This window comes from Micropterus salmoides, unplaced genomic scaffold (assembly GCF_014851395.1).
Source record: "Micropterus salmoides isolate LMB-PRFRI ecotype aquatic unplaced genomic scaffold, ASM1485139v1 Ms_hic_scaffold_21, whole genome shotgun sequence".
Classification (NCBI taxonomy): Eukaryota; Metazoa; Chordata; class Actinopteri; order Centrarchiformes; family Centrarchidae; genus Micropterus; species Micropterus salmoides.
In genome coordinates, this window is record NW_024041262.1 from 18,787,508 (window position 1) to 18,805,064 (window position 17,557).

The following is a 17,557-nucleotide window of genomic DNA, read 5'->3' on the forward strand; positions in this document are numbered from 1 at the left end:
GCCCGCAATGCTTCGTTTGTCTGCTGTAAACTAAACAGACAACATACATCAGTTGAAGATCACGCCTGCTTTTGTATGTTCTCCCTCCACCACACGACCAATCAGTGGTTCTCATACTTTTTCAAGGATCCCTAAACTGACACAAATTTGACCACGGACAAATTTTACTGAAAATAAAATGATTCCCCTTTTTGCTGGGGACCCACTGGAGCCCCCTCAAGGACCCCTGACCCCACTTTAAAAAACACTGCATTACGTTTACCAATCTCTGTAGCCCACTCCTCATTATGATCCTTTAAACTGTCCATCATCAGTCTGACAATGTTATAAGAGAGAAAAGCTTAATCAGTGGAGTACTATTTTAAGAGAAGAAAATATTTCACCGGAATATTAGGCTTTTTTTTCTCTTGATCCTTCATCTCTCAACAAATGACATTTGTAGCCATTGTACTGTGGTTACGCCCCCTGTGGGAGTGCATTGGTAATAACTTTATTGCAAAAATACAGGTTCCCTCTTTCCCCGAGCAACACCACCCCAGAACTGAAACACAGTCCACACACACCCACAAACAATAAACCATCTGCAGTGGTTGACTCTTCACCCTCTCTGTTTCTGACCATGACATCATTCACAAACACACACTTTCATCCTTTATTTTACATTCATTCGTTCTCTTTCTCCCTCTTTGCTCTCTCCCTCCTTGTTGCTCCCCTTTTTTTGCATTCCATTGGTTAAAACATAGTAGTAGATGCAGAACAACAAAGTTCACCAGCAGCATTAGACATGAGATCTCCTCCTCCTCTCCGTGTCTCTGCCAGAGTCCATGAGAGCGCTGTTGGTGGGTGTGTCTGCCTCCTGACTGTCTCTGATACAGGATCGTGAGGGAAGGTTGATTTGCATAGCGGACTCATGCGCTACAATTGGCTACATTCTCCCACATCCAGAACCCCAAACAAACAAACAAACAAACAAACAAAAACAACAACAACAAACTAAATAAAAATAAAACAGCAATGTTAAATACGCTCTCTGAGTTAAGTGCCAACCTTTGGTTTAGTTACAACGATCGATCAACATCAATAAATCCTTGAAGTACTTTACATTGGCCAGTTGTTTTATAAGGACTTTGTTATTTCATATATTATTTAATAGAATAAAGCATATAATAAATATACTCTAAACATGTCAGAATGCTCCTCAGTAAAGGGGGGAGTGAGTGTTATAACTGTTCATACAACTGAGGAATGGTGACATCTCTGAAGAAGATAGCTCACTGGCTGAAAATATACCTCTCATACATATATATCATATAAAGCATTATTCATATTAGACATGTGACTGTCTCAGGCTGAGGATGATTTTCTATTCACATCTGAGGCCTTAAACACATTTTCAGTGGGAGGGAGAAATAATACAAGTGTGAATTCATAAGTGCCACTTAAGTTCACCTGAGGCCTTTAAGCAAAACAAACACCATCATGTTATCTCCAGCCACTTCTCAGTCAAATAGCCTACGGAAAGTGCACTTCTGCCGAGTAACCTTGCAAAACGCAGAGTCATCTCTATTTTCATTGATAAAGCCTCAGAGAAGGGTTTCCTAACCTACATTCTCGCATTCCTTCTTCAACTTTCCTCCCCTGTTGGCCTATTTGTGGTGCTACTGTTTCCTGTTTGGAAGAAAGAAAGCAAGCGCGAATAAAAAAAAGCAAGAGAGAAGGCAAGAAAGAAAGGAACTAGGAAAGAAGCAGAGAAAAAGGAAGCGCTTTTCTTGTTTAATCTCCCGGTAGAAACGGGAGAGCTGTCATTAGGTCGGCTAGCGGTTTGGGGGGCGGAAACTCCAGCTAGACACTTGTGAAGTGCACTCCACTCCTATTTGAAATGCAGACATGAGGAAGTATCACTTGAAGTTTATCAATATTCGTTAATTATCATTATCAACATTCCATAAGGTCTTAATTAATTAACATACAGGTTTTCATACATGAGTTTTTCTGTACATGACTTTTAGTTATTAGAGAGTTCGGTCTCGGGCGGGTTTACTGTGTGTGCACACAGGAAGAAAAAAAACAAACAAAATGAGAGAAAATATGGCTGTCCATCTGATACAGACCCAGTTCGGCTACGTGTGCATCCAACAGGAAATGCCCGTGAAGAAAGAGGAAGAGGCGTGGCTACTTGGTAAGAGCCTCCCCCTGAGCTGAGAGCCCTGTGGGGTGGAGGACACTGCCGAGAGCTCAGGTCCCAGTCACACCCGGCAAGTGAGCTACCAACCTGACACACCACTGAAAGAGGCATGCTCGCCAGGCTGACTGCACAGGAAAACCATCTGAAAACCCAGGGGGAGACTAGAAACAACAGTCCCGGAAATAGGGGGGAAGGTTGAGGTTGTAGTTGGGGGTCAGAGTGACTGCATAGACAGAATAGTAGGTCAAGGAGGGGGAGGGAGGGAGGAAGGCCAGGAAGGGCTAAGCAGGGTGCTGCAGGCGCTGAGGGAGGCTCTAAGTCAGTGCAGATGTGCATGTGTGCGTGCATGTGTTTGCATGTGCATGTTGTTTGAGGGAGAAGGAGAAGGTACAGGATAGGAGTTGAGTTTGATCCTCCTGAGCCAATTCCAGGTCCGTCAAGGTGAGGCCGTCAAGGACCCCGGCGCTGCTGCGCCCAGTGTGGAGGTGGGCGCGGTGAGACATTAGTGAAGCAGAGAAGGACTCTGGTCAGAAGGCAGCTTGACCCCCGTCAGACACAGCCAGAAACTCCCAGCACCGCCCGACAGCTCCTAGACAAGAAGAGAAGAGAGAATGAACCGGTCATATTAGCATGAAGGTGCACCTCAAATTTGTGGAAACAAACTTGTTTGACCAGGCCTTTCTCATGGGGCAGAATGTCAAAACATGAACACGGTGATGCTCTAAATAACATGTTAAGTACTATTTGGTGGACGCTTTTTAACTACTTGAATTCTGGCAATCCCCATGTTTCGCTTAACTATTTCCAAACTGGAACCCATTTTCCAATGTTTCTGCGTCTATGTGACAAACGGGGACAACATTTTTTGAAATTGATCCAATATTGAGCCACCGCGGTGCAGTTTGCAGTGAAACAGGGCTGCAATGTAATCCTTGCTTGCATTTGTGCCCCATCAAAGTACGTCCACTACATTGCTTGCCACAGACAGGCTCAGATTGTTGTTAGAAGTGTCTGACATCATTATGGAAGAGATGATTTATTATTCATTATGGAATCCCCACAGATAAAGGCCTTTTTTGTAAGATCCTTTTTGTGTGCCCAGAACAGTTCACTCTTTTCAAAGGCACCAGTCTCCCTTGATAAAAATAGTAATTTTACTTCGCAGAACATGGGAGTTGCTGGTGTACCACTGCCTCAGTCAGTTAGTGTGTTTGTGTAATTGTGTGACTTTGGTGTTTTTGTTTGTTTGTGTTATTGTGTGACTTGGTGTTTTAAAAGGTTAAAAACAGCAAAGTCACACAATAACACAAACTAACCAATCAAGGCAACTGCCAGAGAGGTAAAATTACTTTTTTTTGACTTTCAATGAAGTCTGGTGGCTCTGAACAGAGTGATGTAGGGATCTTACTCTTTAAAAAAGATCTACCTCTGTAGAGATCTGTTTCCGTTTGATATATCATATATTACATATCTATTCTGAAAAAAAGGTTTATGTTGTCAGTGTATCCTCTAAAATGTATTCAGTGATATTCAAGTGATTTCTTCAAACCAGCACTTACTTCATTAGGGATAGAGCCAGTTGTCCTAAGCTGGCAAAATAATGGAATTATTACTTAGAATAAATATTCAACCATTTCTCTGCTAGAGAGAATATTTAGATATAACAACATCCTGTAAAAAAATATTTCAGACCGATGTGCATTAGCCCCTGCTCCCGCAGTGAAGTGAAATTTTTGCACTCTGAAACTGAAGTGTTAAAAGAAACTATAAAAAAAATTCTACATTTGGGCACAGAATAAAGCTTCAAAAGTTGGAAATAACCTGCGTTTTTTTCGGATAAAAATAACTTTGTTTTTCAAAACTCATTTGTGAGCAAGCCCTGCTCTTAAAGAAGAATAATAGGTGTTTTTTCTACACTAAAGTTTCATTGCATTTGGAATATCTGGTTATCTTTTTAGGTGAGAAGCAAATATGTATTTCATAAAACGTATATGATTTCTGCTGGAAATTGTAACTTAATTTGACACATGACACATTTGCCCAGGCATGAAAATAACCTTTGGCTCACCAGTTATTACAAATCATTGCACAGGATATAGCTATGTGCAAATAGGGGCTTAGCCTACTTTTGTGCCAGATGTTTGCCAGTAAAATGTTCACCACAAACTTCATAAAATATCAAGAGATGATATTTACTTTGCTTTTCTGACCTGATTTTAAAATTGCTCTGAAACATACACATCTGGCACTCAAAGTAGCTCAACCAAAGGAAACACGTACACTCGTACCAGTCTCAAGCAGATGAGTGGTATTTTCCTTTAAAGATTACAAGTGTAACAACGTCAAATGAGCTCAGCGCAGTGTTTACCTGTAAAGCAGTGGAGGGAGGTGGTGATGAGAAGGTGTTGGTGATGAGGAGGATGGAGGAGATGATAGTGGTGGAATAGCAACAGGGACTCAGAAGAGAGGAAGTAAGCAAGGAGAGGCACTGACATCAGCCTGCTTCACCTTCGAGAGAGAAAGAGGAAAGAAAGGGAAGAAAAGCGGAGAGAGGAGCACAGATTGGAAATTGAAAAGCAGGACAAAAGGAAGAAACAAGACAAACAGCTGGGGAGAAGGGCACAGGGAAAAGCAATGTGTAAAGTGCCACAGCGGGACATCAGGCAGATGCAGTTTAAAAGCACGGCCACAGGGGGGCAGCAGAGCACAGGCAGTCACACTCACAAGGCTGCGGGTTGCAGTCAGACGGCTGCGGCGCGGGGTCACTACTGTGCCGCTCAGGCTGCGTCCAATTCGTCTCAGGTTTTCCCCATCATCAGGCTCCACCCCAAAACGCATATCCCGCAACATCATTGGCTGCAGGGGGAGAAAATGTCTGTCAGACGCTGGGAAATGGAGCCAACTGATGACCGGCAAACATGTGAGGGGATTCTGTTAGAAAGATGGCGTGGATGTTACCTTGTTGAGGTAGGTGGGGGTGCTGGTGCAGTCCGCCCCATACACACTCCTCTCCATCTCTGCGTTTGGGGTCTTAGAGCGAGCCTGTCCTCCCACCCTGGATATGAGCCTCTCTGATGGGCTGCAGCCTACACACACACACACACACACACACACACACACACACAGGGCTGGAGGTCAAAACAGGAACGTGCAGTGGTCTCTAAAACAAATATGCCATTTTAATGAAAGCTTTTTAACAACCTCTAATCTCCCTCATGTTTTTAAATTTACCTATACATAGCGTTGGTAAATCACCCACATAATTTCACAACATAATTAATCCATTCAGTATAAATTCTGTTCCAGCCCTTTGCTGGACCAATATATCACACTTGACAAACACACAAACTGTTTGTCAAGATGCCGTTTTTTATGGCTGCACCATTTCAAAAATTACAGAAAAAATTCCCCTCGTCTTGTGCATATCAATTTGTAAAACTTTTCCTTTAATTTATCTTTGTAAACTTTGGGTTTTGGATGGAATTTAATATAAAATTCTATGATTTCATAAAGCACATCAAAAGCATCTTTAAAAAATGTGTTCAACATTCTATACTTGATTCAATACATCATCCATTTCCTTTGTGCACTGCACTGTGGGAGACTAGCGCCCATCAACAACACACACAAAATAAAATAAATAAAATTGTATTCATAATGACTGTTTTAAGTATAATTTTGTCACGTTTAAAGTGTGAACATAGAGTATACGGTATACTCAAAACCTGCTTAGAATTACTATGTACATGTACAACATGGTTCAAAACATGGTTTTAAATACAATGCGTCTTACATGTGTGACTTTGTACATGTATAGCTTTATCTCTAGTAGCAACCAAGCTTAATAACATACATAACATTAATTTAAATTTCTGTTTTGGAAATTAACAGCAAACTTGACTATATGGTACACAGGACTGCAACTATTATAAATATATTTCATCATAAATTAATCTGTTTTTTATTTTACTGATTAACTCATAAATCATAAAGTCCATTAAATCTGCTACAATTGTGAGGTAAGGTAGCATCTATAAATTGCTTTTTTTATTAGATACAGCCAAAGATATTCTCTTAACAATGTTTTAAAAAATGGAAGGTAATGCTTGATAAATGACTTACACAATTCATTGATTATCAAACTATTGTTGATAAATATTCAAAAATTTGACTAAGTGATTAATTGACTCGTTGTATCGGCTCTACTATACAATCTTTTAGGGATTCGTATCTAAATTATTCACTATTGTTCATGTATGTCAACATTTCACTTGTTTGAAGTTGTATAGTTCTTGGTTGGGTGCGGCCGTGCGTGTACCTGTCTTTCCAGCCAGCAGACTGGCCTGGTAAAGGGAGTCAAGCTCAGATAGCTCAGCCTCTTCGCGGTAACAGCAGGGATCACCAAGTTGCCCTGGGGCATGCTGGGAGCTGTAGTGCCCTGGAGAGGACTGGCAACTGAAGCTATAGTGCTGACTGGACGCCTGCGGCCTGATGGGAACACAGCGGTCTGGTGGCGTGTCATATGGTGTCACCACGGCGTCGGGGCGGTCCAAACTCCAGGAGGACCAATGCCGTGTGCTGCTGTCGCCATCAGCTTCGTGCCTCGGCCAATGCTGAGCTGCACCGGTTGGGGAATGGGGCTGGGGAGGCTGCCAGAGAGGCGTGAAAGGTTTCCTTTGCCCGGAGGTTTCCAGAGGGTAAGGTGGGGGAAGAGGGGGAGGGGGAGGGTGTGTGTGTGGGGGTTCAAGGTGTGTGGAGTGTGCGGTGTGTGTGGTGTTTGTATCCCAGAGACGCAGAGGAAGCGAGGGCAGAGAGATGGCTAAGTGCTTCCCCAGAGGTCTGACACTCACCCCCCCTGCCTGCAGCAACTCACACAGCCTCACCCCAGTCCCCTCCCTCCCATCCTCACCTTCCTCCCCTCTCCTCCCCATGCATCCCCCTCCTTCCTCCTCCTCCCCTTGGCTGGAAGGGCTGCAAGGGTGAGGGATGTTAAGGGTGAGCGGGGGTCGGGGGGGGAGCGGGCTGATAGGGCAGAGGGGGCGGGTCCGGGCCCAGAGCAGCGTCCTGTTTGGGCGTTGCCTGGTCCTCTTCCTCCTCCTGATTGGGCGTCAGCAGTACTTGGACCGGGCCAGGCTGTTCACTGGAGGACACAAGAAAGGGAGGGTGTCAGTCAGCTAGCAGCACAAAAAAAAACACCCCCAAAAAAACTGCTCTGACGTCAGGTGAGTTACTGCATTGAGGGAAGGTCACAACAGCATACCAGTATAAACAAGCAGAACACAGACACACACATACACACACATACACAAGCTCAATTTCGTACAGAACAACAGCTATGAACACACAATGATGCAGCCTTGTGCAAGCATCGCTTTGTGTAAGGGATTTCACAGCCATGCTGTTTATGAGTCAGGCACAAGCTCAGCTCCACTGATGGACAAATCGCTGCAGATTCACCAAACTTAACTTTCTGATCTGAACATATCCAGCTCAAACAACCAAAGATCTGACTTTACTCTCATTATCAAAACAGCAATCTACCTTCTGCTGCACTGAGTGGGACACCGTATTACTTTATTGATTTACATACATTGATATGTGGAGGATATGATATATGTTGAACATTAGTGGATCCTCTCTTAGGAGATTAGGAGATGGTACACACTCTACTAATGTAGGAGTGTGTGTGTGTGTGTGTGTGTGTGTGTGTGTGTGTAGTAAACTAGTGTGTGTGTGTGTTGGTATGTGTGAACAGCAAGTCTGTAAATTTTGTCTATTTTTAAAGACAGGGTGCGCTAACCCTGTATGTGTCTACGTAAGTGCCTCCATCCCCCACATTAACTCTCCCGTCTCTTTTCAGCCTTGGTAATTACCCAGCAGGCTTTGCAGCAGCGAGCTATAAATCAGAGGCTTGTGTTGATCAATAGAGGAGAGGAGGAAGGTAATAAAAGAGGCTGAGCGCTGAGCTTTACCTCCTCTTTCCCCTTCTTCCTACCGCTAACAGTTTGGATTTACAACTTATTAAGTTTTAACAAATTTTGTTTCAGTTGAATGAATGAAACCGAGACTAAACCCGGCATTAACGTGACTAAATTAGCAAATCCAATCACCGCCTCTGCCTTTGTAATTACCATCAATTCAGCTGGTTCAAAGTGCTGCAGTAAGACTCCTTACAAGAGCTAATGGGAGAATGTTTTGGAGCAGACTGTAATGACCTTGACAATAACGTAATGTAATGACACCTTTAAGGCATGTATGAGATTGGCTCCTAAATATATTCCTAACTTTGTAATTCTAAATGAGCCTGAGTTTAACCTGATGAATACCAGAGGAGACTAGGCCTTTGCAATCGGGACCCCTCCACTCTGGTTATTTTAAAAAAGTCATATTTACTATTTATTCTACTAAATCTTATGTTATTTAAATTTTATACCACTCTGATCTTTGATTAATTGTTTAATCATCTGGTCTATAAAAAGTGAAAGCAAAAAGTGAAAATGCCTATCACAATTTCCACAGATTCTTTACATGTTTAAATTACTTGTTTGTGTCTGACCAGCAGTCTAAAAGCCAAAGATAATTAGTTTACATAAGTCCGATGCTTGGAACCAGTAAATGTGACTAGTTCCTTATCTCTAGATGAGCTGCCTCACTCTTTATTAAGTATGGAATTTCTTCATGCAGCAGTTCCTGTGCTAAAAACTTCACTGCAGAAGCTCACTTTCCCCCTCCTCATGCAGCAAATCTAAGACATCAGGAGGGAAACAGACTAACTTAATCTCACACACAAACACAGCAGCAAAGAGCGAAAAAAAATGATCCACAACACAGGATCTGCGACTGTGACTGCAATTGCACGGCAGTACACAAGACAGAAACACAGTGATGGACTGCAGCTTTACAGCACACAGAGGGACAGATCAGCAGCACACAAAGAGCAGAGGGAAGCCTCGGCAGCACACAGCTACAAAGAGCAGCACAACAACAATGATGGGAAGCAGTGAAGCACAGAAAAGCAGAGAGCAACTCTGTCTCTCTCTTTTTATTCTCAACACAGAGCCCAGCAAAGCAGATTTTTACTGCACTGCAACAAACACACAAAGACAAAAGGGATAAGAAGTTACTGTATATAGTCAAGTGTGTGTGTGTTAGAGAACACACGCATATTCAGACACACATACACGCATACAGCAGGATGTGAGAGTGCATTGCTAGGGATTACAGAAACAGGGTTCAGGGGGATTTTGGGGCAGCCAGAGCTGAAGACACACACATGAGGGTGTTGAGGTGTTTTTTTACACAGCCAGAACTCAGAGGACACATACAAGGAGTCCTGAGGTGGGTTTAAGGACAGCTTGAGCTGAGGACACACACAAAGTGAGAGAGGGAGGAAGGGGGTCTGGGGTGGTTTTCAGACAGGCACCGCTGCGGACACATAAGGGGGGACAGTGGTGGTACCTGCGAGGCCCCTGTGGGCGGGCGCTTCCTGTCTCCCGTTCCATTTCCTGTTCCTGCCTGCGTTTGATTGGGCCCCCAGTGCTCCTCATGCACGCAGCTACAGCCAATCCGCTATGAGCGTTAGCCTCATGCAGGGGTCTGAGCACAGCTGAGGATGTTAACAACAGAGCGGGAGATAAAAAGGAGAAAAGACAGAAAGATGTAACGACAGAGTGGCAGAGAAAGAAAGAGTGAGGGAACGGAAAAGGAGAGGAAACCACAGACAACAATACAAGAAGTAAAGTGTAAAAGACAAAACACGAGGATGACAGAACAGGTGAGACAAAAGAGACAGAGAAAATAGAAGCAGAGCAGAAGGAGTGGTTATGAGGGGGCTAGCATGCATCACGCTCCTCTACTGTAAATCAGTGTGTGTATTTTAATTGTATCGAGTTGCAAAGTGGGAGGATTTATTTTGGGCGTGGTTGGCTATGTTAGATGACTTTTAAGAACTTCTTTTAATTGGTTAAATCCTACATATTAGCAACTGGGTTAGAAAATATAAAATGTCTCTTTGTTAAAAAGAAATAAAGGTGCGCTTTGAGAAAACCTGATTAAACATTCAGTTCACCTTTAGATTTGGGGTCAATTTTAGATGAATTTAGTAACTTTTATTCCCAATTACAAGAAAAGATTCTAAATGAACTCCGCTCTGATTTGCACCTTATTCTCCATAGGTACAGCTGCTGAGGTTCATCGGTATGGTAGTATTTCGCACCATCCACCATACCAAACTGATGGAAAAATGTAAGCTGGAATAATTAAAACTGGCAATCGTCAACTTATTGTATCTTTAAAACTAGGTTACGTAACTTTTGAAAGATGAAACAGTGCCTTTTTTCTCTTACAAATGAAAAGCAATAGAATAATATTTCTGATTGGCCAGGATTACTGTGTCAGAGCATTTCATTTCTTAATTGCTGTCAGGATGTAAGTGAATTTGCACAAACAAATTAAATAAATTGCATACCACAGCATCAATACACTCAGGTGTGTTTTGACATTAAAGCCTTACTTGGTCTGGTATGACCAATAGCTTATGGCTAACTTTATATTGCTGTATAAGAGACATTACTGAGTTTGTGACTCTTGTCAACTTGTGCCACTGTATTGTTACAGTATGTTTATCATTTACCATTATCCTGTAATTTCCACTTGTTGCAACGGTGGCTGTTGTTCAGTAAGTTATATTGTCTCAGAAGAAACTCCCGTGTTCTTATGTTGACAAACATTGACAATATCAATAGAAGAAAACTTTGAAATAGGGAGACTATAGTCGATAAATACTTCCACACCCAGCATCTCTTCCTTACTTTGCAACTCTATTGTAAATGCATCAATATGTAAACTTTACTGTAGTTAGTAAGTCAAAAAGTCAAGACTAGATAAATGAGGAGCAAAGTTGAGGCTACGTTTATGAAGCCACAGACACCAGACAGGGAAAAAAGACAAAAGTTGTTGTTTTTTTCAGTCAAAGCTTTCTATGGTGCATAGCCTTGTGAACGCACCTTAAAAGGTGTTAGTTTGTTATAAAAAAGATGCAGAAGAGAACAACAAAAAAGCAGCCATCACCTATCTTGGCTTGAGTTTAAAGACGTTTGATTGATAGAGACAGAATAAAAGAAGGTTGACGGCAGCTTTGTTGTTGTTGTTGGCTGTAACGTCCTCTAAAACACTGAGGCAGATTGTTTGGAGTCTGCCTGAAACCATCAATACGGATGTGGGAAACCAAATTCTGTTACGTAATCGCACTGATAGTGATGCCATCTGTTCGTTTGCAAGTCATCCTTTTACTCCATCAAGGTTGAGTGTATTCACCGGGGTGTGTGTCTATGAGTGTGTGTGTGTCAGGTACATAAGGCTGAACACACCAAAGCACACACAGTAGGACAGACAGGACACAACATAATAATCCTTGATATGGATTTAGTTAGCGCTGAACTGGAGGGGAAAACCTGCACACCTACAGTTCATATAGGGCTCACACACACACACACACACACACATATTTATTTTCTGAAAATACTGACACACGTAAAGAAAAATATAATTTGTGGATATATGGACCAAATATGCAACACACGCAAAAACACACACATACCGTCCCAAGTCATTTAGAACATGTGGTTCAAGTCAAGTCACAAGTCTGGAAATTGCAAGTGTCTGAATGACCATTAAAATGACACAGCATGTGATCATTTTTCTTGGTGTCTAAAGTAACTTTACTCTCACAGCAATCAAGTCCAAGTCAAGTCTTGATTGTGACGATTTAGTGATTTAGTCTTCAAGCCATTCTAGCAGCTCTATCAGGCTGTACATAGTTAGAACCAGTTTGATTTAAATGCTCATGTCAGCATGCTAACATGCTCACCATGACGGTGCTAACATGCTGATGTAAATTTTGACCTAATGATGGAAAAGAAGAGGAAAAAACAGGTGATCACCAAAGTCAGTAGGTTTCATCCTCTTTAAACAATGAATGTCAGGACCACATTTCATAGAAATCCATCCAATAGTTGTTGAGATATTAATGCCTGGACCAAATTAGTGAATTGACAGAACGGCATTGCTTTCCATTTAGTCCCTAGTATGAGTCACACTCCAAAAACAGTGGATCCTACACACTTTCCATAATGTACCTCTAAACACTGTTTTTTTGGACCCTCCATTCCTGGTATATGCCTAAGTCTTTCAAAACTCCATTGCCCCAGGTTTTAACATACATGTGTAGCCCTCAAGCCCAAAATGAGTACTCAGCTGATGTAAATTGAGTAAGTATGCCAGAATCAACAATGCTCACCCAGAGCCACAGAAGACATAGTCTCAGTCTCATTCCCAGCGACTAGTACAAGTGATTTTGACATGCAGAATTGGTGGAGTGCCCCTTTAATTATAATCTGAGTCCAAGTCTCACATCTACAGCTCACAATCTCACACACACACACGAGGATATACCGAAAACACAGGTACATACATGGCTACATATATGTATGTATATATTAACATGGACATATGGAGACACACACAGACATATCTAAAAATATACTGCATACACACACACTCAGAATCTTTTTGTGGACTAAGAAACAGACACACATTGTGAACTCCCTAGAGTGTGGCCAGGACATCATAGCTCTGAACTTGGACTGGTTTGTGATTTCAAATGGGAATCACCCTGAGAGAATTTCCCCACTCAGTGCTGGTCAGTAAACGTCCCACTGGAGTTTACATGTTGGTAAAAACTGACCTGACAGGGGTTTGCTCTCTGCTCTGCTCAGCTACACTGAACTCAGCTAAACCTCATCTGCACACAGACACACTTATCGTGACATAAAACACTCATTGATGGCACATGAAAACATGGTATATACAGTATGAGATATGGTAACACACACTGAACTTACAGACAAATGAAAAATACCAACAGAGGGAGACAGATGGAGAGACAGGCGAACAGATGGGAGTGAGGACAAAGAGGAGGTCAGACAGAACCGCGGACATAAAAGTCACTGTGACTGCTAAACCAGACAACAGGTGATAATGTGACCTTAAAGCTGCACCGGGCAAAATACACTTTATCAGCCATCATGAAATGATGCTCAGCATAAAACAACATCACAGCTCTCCAATTGAAATGCCATTGTTTTTTGCTGTTGCTATTTTTTGAAAGTAAAAATTGAGATTTAAATCCTAAATTGTCTGATGAGTCAGCGATGGGTCTTTGCTATCTGGGGTTTAAAACATACAAAGTTTCCCTGCGCAGCTTTAAATGCAGTAGTCTTTCTTCTTAAAGGGTCAATTTACAAAAAAACATGTTTTCATTTCTGGTATCTAGCCATGCAGATAGAGAGCTAATGGAACTAATTTTGACCAAAGAAATAGTCCCTATAAACCTCTGTGAGTATCAAAAATAAATTTCTTTTCTCATCAGTTGTATGGGAGTGGAGGCAGAAATCTCAGAGATGAATATCTTAAAACATGGTCAAATAAATCTAAAACTATCTGCATCGCTGGATACCACTACTAAGGTAAGTGAGAAAATATGTTTTCTGCAAGTCAGGTGAACTGACCTCTTTGGCTCTCCTTAAAAACTTCAAATTTCCCCTCACTCCCTCCCACTTCTGTCTTTCTCTTCGCCCCTCTTTCCTCCATACCCTGGTGTTGGAGCTGGTCCAGGTCCATAAATTTGCTGGGTTTGGGGTTGAATCCCATGGCTGCCTCCCGCTCAGCCTCCCTACGCTTCTGCTGCTCCTGCTGGCGGGCTCTCCTTGCCACCTCCTCCTGCAGCTCGTCCAGCTCACTGCGCCCCATGCCTGAACGCACACAAAAGATGGAAAATTAAATCATCAATCAAATCAAATGCATGTCCCAGTGGATAAACGCAAGTACACGCACAAATACACACCTGTGTTGGTGCCACCACCCCAGCTAGGGACGGGCAGCTCCTGCAGGATTGCACTGCTGCTCTTTGACTTAGGCACCGAACGCCATGAAGGTCCCGACATCAGCACCCGTTTATGTTGCCCCACCTCCCTGTGCAGAGAAAGAAAAAACAACAGAGAGACAGAGACAAAGAAAAACAGACAAAATTGATTGATTCGTTTTTATGGGCTACTATTGTTGGACAATCTGCCATTGTTAATGTCACAATCGTGTTTTATAAAGTGAAAAAGTGAACCGGGCAAACAAGAGCGAATCCAGGAGAGGAAAAGGCAATGAATGACAGAGACAGAAAGGAAGAGACAGTAATTGTTATTTGTGAGTACCTGTCAGGGCTGCTGCTGTTCCTCTCGCTGCTCTCGTAGCCACTCTCCATCCTCTGAATCAGACGTGGCTGGTGCTCCACCCCTCTCAGAGGTGGAGGGGCAGGGGGACCCATTGTCCACCCGCTGCCCAGAGACCTGGGCTGCCCGACCAGCCCAAACCCCGCCTCCAATTCCTGAACCTCCCTCCCTTCCACCTTTTGTAGCCCTGGCTGTGTGGGTGGAGCGGGTCCCGCCAAGGGAAGGGAGTCCTGGGGCTCCAGAGAGGAGCCTCTCGGTCGGGTAAAGATGCTGTCGATGTTCAGGGCCTCTCTCCTGGGCCTCCAGGTTGGCCTGTAGCGGCTTCCAGAAGAACTATAAAGCAAGTGAGGAAGATGTTACACAGGATGTTACATGACTCCAGGAGTGGAACGACTACTGTGATGTCTACCCAAATACAAGTTTAGTGACTGCTGAAAACTACTCAAAATGTGCAAATGTATCTCTAAGTAAAATCTTCTTAAAAGAATAATGACAAATTTTAAAGGGGAGTCAAAAAGCTAAAAACACATGACTTTCAAAATGCCATAATTCCAGTCCCGTAACTTAATAATAGTAATTATATGTATGTAAATAAGTATTACACTTTCAGTTCCACCAAAGCAACTTTTCCCATGTGAACTTCTCACCTGGTTTAATTTAGTGTTAGTAAGTGTTTAAGGCCTTAACAAGTCAAATTATCCAAAATGTCACAAAACAGTAAAGATTAGAGAAAAGTCCCAAAGATGAATAGAGATTTGTGTTGGAGAACTTCTTCTGTCCACTGTTGTGATTTATCTTTTGTTTCAAGATATTCATCATCATTATTACTATTGTTTGCAAGGTGTACTCACTTTTACATATTTAAAAATAAATAGCCAAATTTTTAGATATTGATCTCTTGAAAAACATATATATGTGTATCAGTGGTGCCGTACCTGGACTTGCTCTCACTGCTGGTGCTTTCATCCTCCCAGTGGGGACCCCCAACTCCACCCTCACAGCCCCCTACTCCTGACGAAGAGGAGGAGGACAGGGGACGAGAGGAGGAGGAGGAGGAGGTGAGTGGCCGGCGGGAGGAGAGGAGGAAGACAGCCGTCTCCTTGTACTCCGGCAGGGGAGGAGAGGGAGGACGGGGAGGACCCTCCACTGCTGACTCTGAATTGGGGGAAAAGAGGCAGAGAAAGAAAGGAAAAGAAAATCCAATAACATTTTAATTTATCCCCCAGAGGACAATTTTGTAGGCAGCAGTACGAGTAAATATGGGATTAACCAGTAACAAAACGAATAACCTGAACAGTCAGCATGGGGACAAACAACTCACTTAATTTCTACTAAAACTTAAAAACTGACTTTTGTTTGCTCTTAATGTACTTTGTGAGTTTAGATAACTCTGCGCCTGGACTCGAGTGCAGTATTACCTCCGGCTTCAGCACCAAGTGGCGGTGTGCCGATGTCGTAATTACAGACCACTGTGGTCTGGGATTCACTGGAGAGGTGGCTGCCTGTGGACTGGTGGAGGGATCGGCTGCGAGAAGCGCGGTGACTCGAGCTGTCCGTTGAAGAGTCGGTACGAGTATCGCTGGATATGGACGGCTCCCGACCTGAAAGAGATCAAGAGAAACAGCGGTGACCTTTCGGTTAATCCTCCATCTTCATATGTTTACAGTTAAAGGCAGGAAAGTAAGTTAAGTCTCAGTAGTATTCAGATGCAAAAGTTGGATTATAGGGTTGAAGGTCAGAGCTTTAAAGCTGTAACCTCGCATGCCCCCCCAAGGATAAACACAGAGTAATCTGATCTGATCTATAGTGTGTCATCTTTGCTGTACCAGAGTCTTCGCTGTCGTAACCAGCCTTGCTGCTGCAGTGCTGGAGCTCCAGCTGCGGGTTGGAGCTGGTACAGGGGTTGGGGCTCTCCTGCAGTATCACTGGCGTCCCACGGGGGTCAGCGTAGAGCAGCAGCAGGGGCTGATAGTGGCCTTTGATACACCGAGACACCACGTCCTTCCACTTTGGGCCAATCTGGAGGTGACATAAAGACACACACAAAACATACATATAAACCCATACACACACAACCACACACACAAACACAAAGAGAAAGTAAATCTATCCGTATTAAGGTATAAAATTACGCATATTCCACCAAAAGTAGAAGGTCAAACACACATTGTTCTGCTGTGTGTCCTTATTGATATCACATTATCACACTTTTCATTAGCTCAATAACCTAATATAAACGACAGTGTGCAAGGTGCAAGGACATGTAGATTCACTTTATGTCACACTTTGACATAGCAAACAAGCCCAGGTTTCCTCAACTCAGCCACCACAAAATGTAACATAACTCATGCTTAAATCATCATCATCATCATCAAGTATTACAGCAAAAGACCAGTCTGAGCACTTAAACCTGTGCTAAAATATAAGACAGGGAATAAACCTGAAACACATTATCAATCTCAAGCCGCCCCCGCTGACCATGCAGCACACTAACATACAGCATAGTTCTTGTCACTGCTACTCTCACCGGCACAACTGGAGATGCAGCAGATACTGTGCAACACACCCGCCCTGAGTTGCAGCATGCCAACTCCAAACTGTAGCTCACCTCCTTGACGTGGGCGTCGTCGAAGTACATCCACTTGCGTATCTTGGTCTGGAAGAAGAAGGTGGAGTAGTGCTTGCCGTAGTAGCACACCATGCCCACCAAGTATAGCTCCGCCTGGCGAGCCCTCTCCTCTGTCACACGGTAGAACAACTACGGAGAGAGAGAGAGAGAGAGAGAGAGAGCGAGAGAGGGAAAGATGGGGAGGGGGAGGAGACAGTGAGGGAGGGAGAGATGCAGGGAAGAGAGGGAGAGGTGTGCAGGGAGGGGGTGTAGAGATAGAGGAGTTAATGTGAATACAAGTACATTTTTGCTCACCTGGTATATACAGTATGCTGTATGCAGTAATCCTTCACATATTGCCTTTTCTTAAACTCCTCAATTTCCGCTCTTTGTGTGCTGCACGTACTGCACACATATGTGCTGCAGATTTTCTTGCAGAAATGATGCACTGATTTCACATGGATGTCTCAGTAAGGTCAACTA

The 17,557-nt window shown here is 43.2% G+C and overlaps 2 protein-coding genes across 4 annotated transcripts in view; both read right to left on the reverse strand.

The window, feature by feature from the left end:
- Positions 1–429: 429 nt before the first annotated feature.
- Positions 430–7,254, reverse strand: LOC119916408 (inactive ubiquitin carboxyl-terminal hydrolase 54-like). The gene is made up of 4 exons (XM_038736407.1): positions 6,504–7,254; positions 5,144–5,271; positions 4,910–5,041; positions 430–2,774 (listed from the first exon to the last, which is right to left on the reverse strand). Exons 1-4 carry the CDS (start codon positions 7,114–7,116, stop codon positions 2,688–2,690), a joined length of 960 nt encoding a protein of 319 aa, XP_038592335.1. The 5' UTR covers positions 7,117–7,254; the 3' UTR covers positions 430–2,687.
- Positions 7,144–17,557, reverse strand: part of LOC119916407 (inactive ubiquitin carboxyl-terminal hydrolase 54-like) — a 45,370-nt gene continuing 34,956 nt past the window's right edge. For 2 of the 3 annotated variants that reach the window (XM_038736404.1, XM_038736405.1), the window contains 9 exons: positions 17,075–17,224; positions 16,293–16,485; positions 15,885–16,067; positions 15,402–15,621; positions 14,449–14,799; positions 14,088–14,215; positions 13,837–13,995; positions 9,644–9,791; positions 7,144–7,325 (listed from right to left, as the gene is read on the reverse strand). In XM_038736404.1, coding sequence (XP_038592332.1) covers positions 7,175–7,325; positions 9,644–9,791; positions 13,837–13,995; positions 14,088–14,215; positions 14,449–14,799; positions 15,402–15,621; positions 15,885–16,067; positions 16,293–16,485; positions 17,075–17,224 — 1,683 coding nt within the window. In that variant the 3' untranslated portion in view covers positions 7,144–7,174. The remainder of the gene's footprint in view (positions 7,326–9,643; positions 9,792–13,836; positions 13,996–14,087; positions 14,216–14,448; positions 14,800–15,401; positions 15,622–15,884; positions 16,068–16,292; positions 16,486–17,074; positions 17,225–17,557) is intronic. The other variant, XM_038736406.1, reaches the window with a different exon arrangement.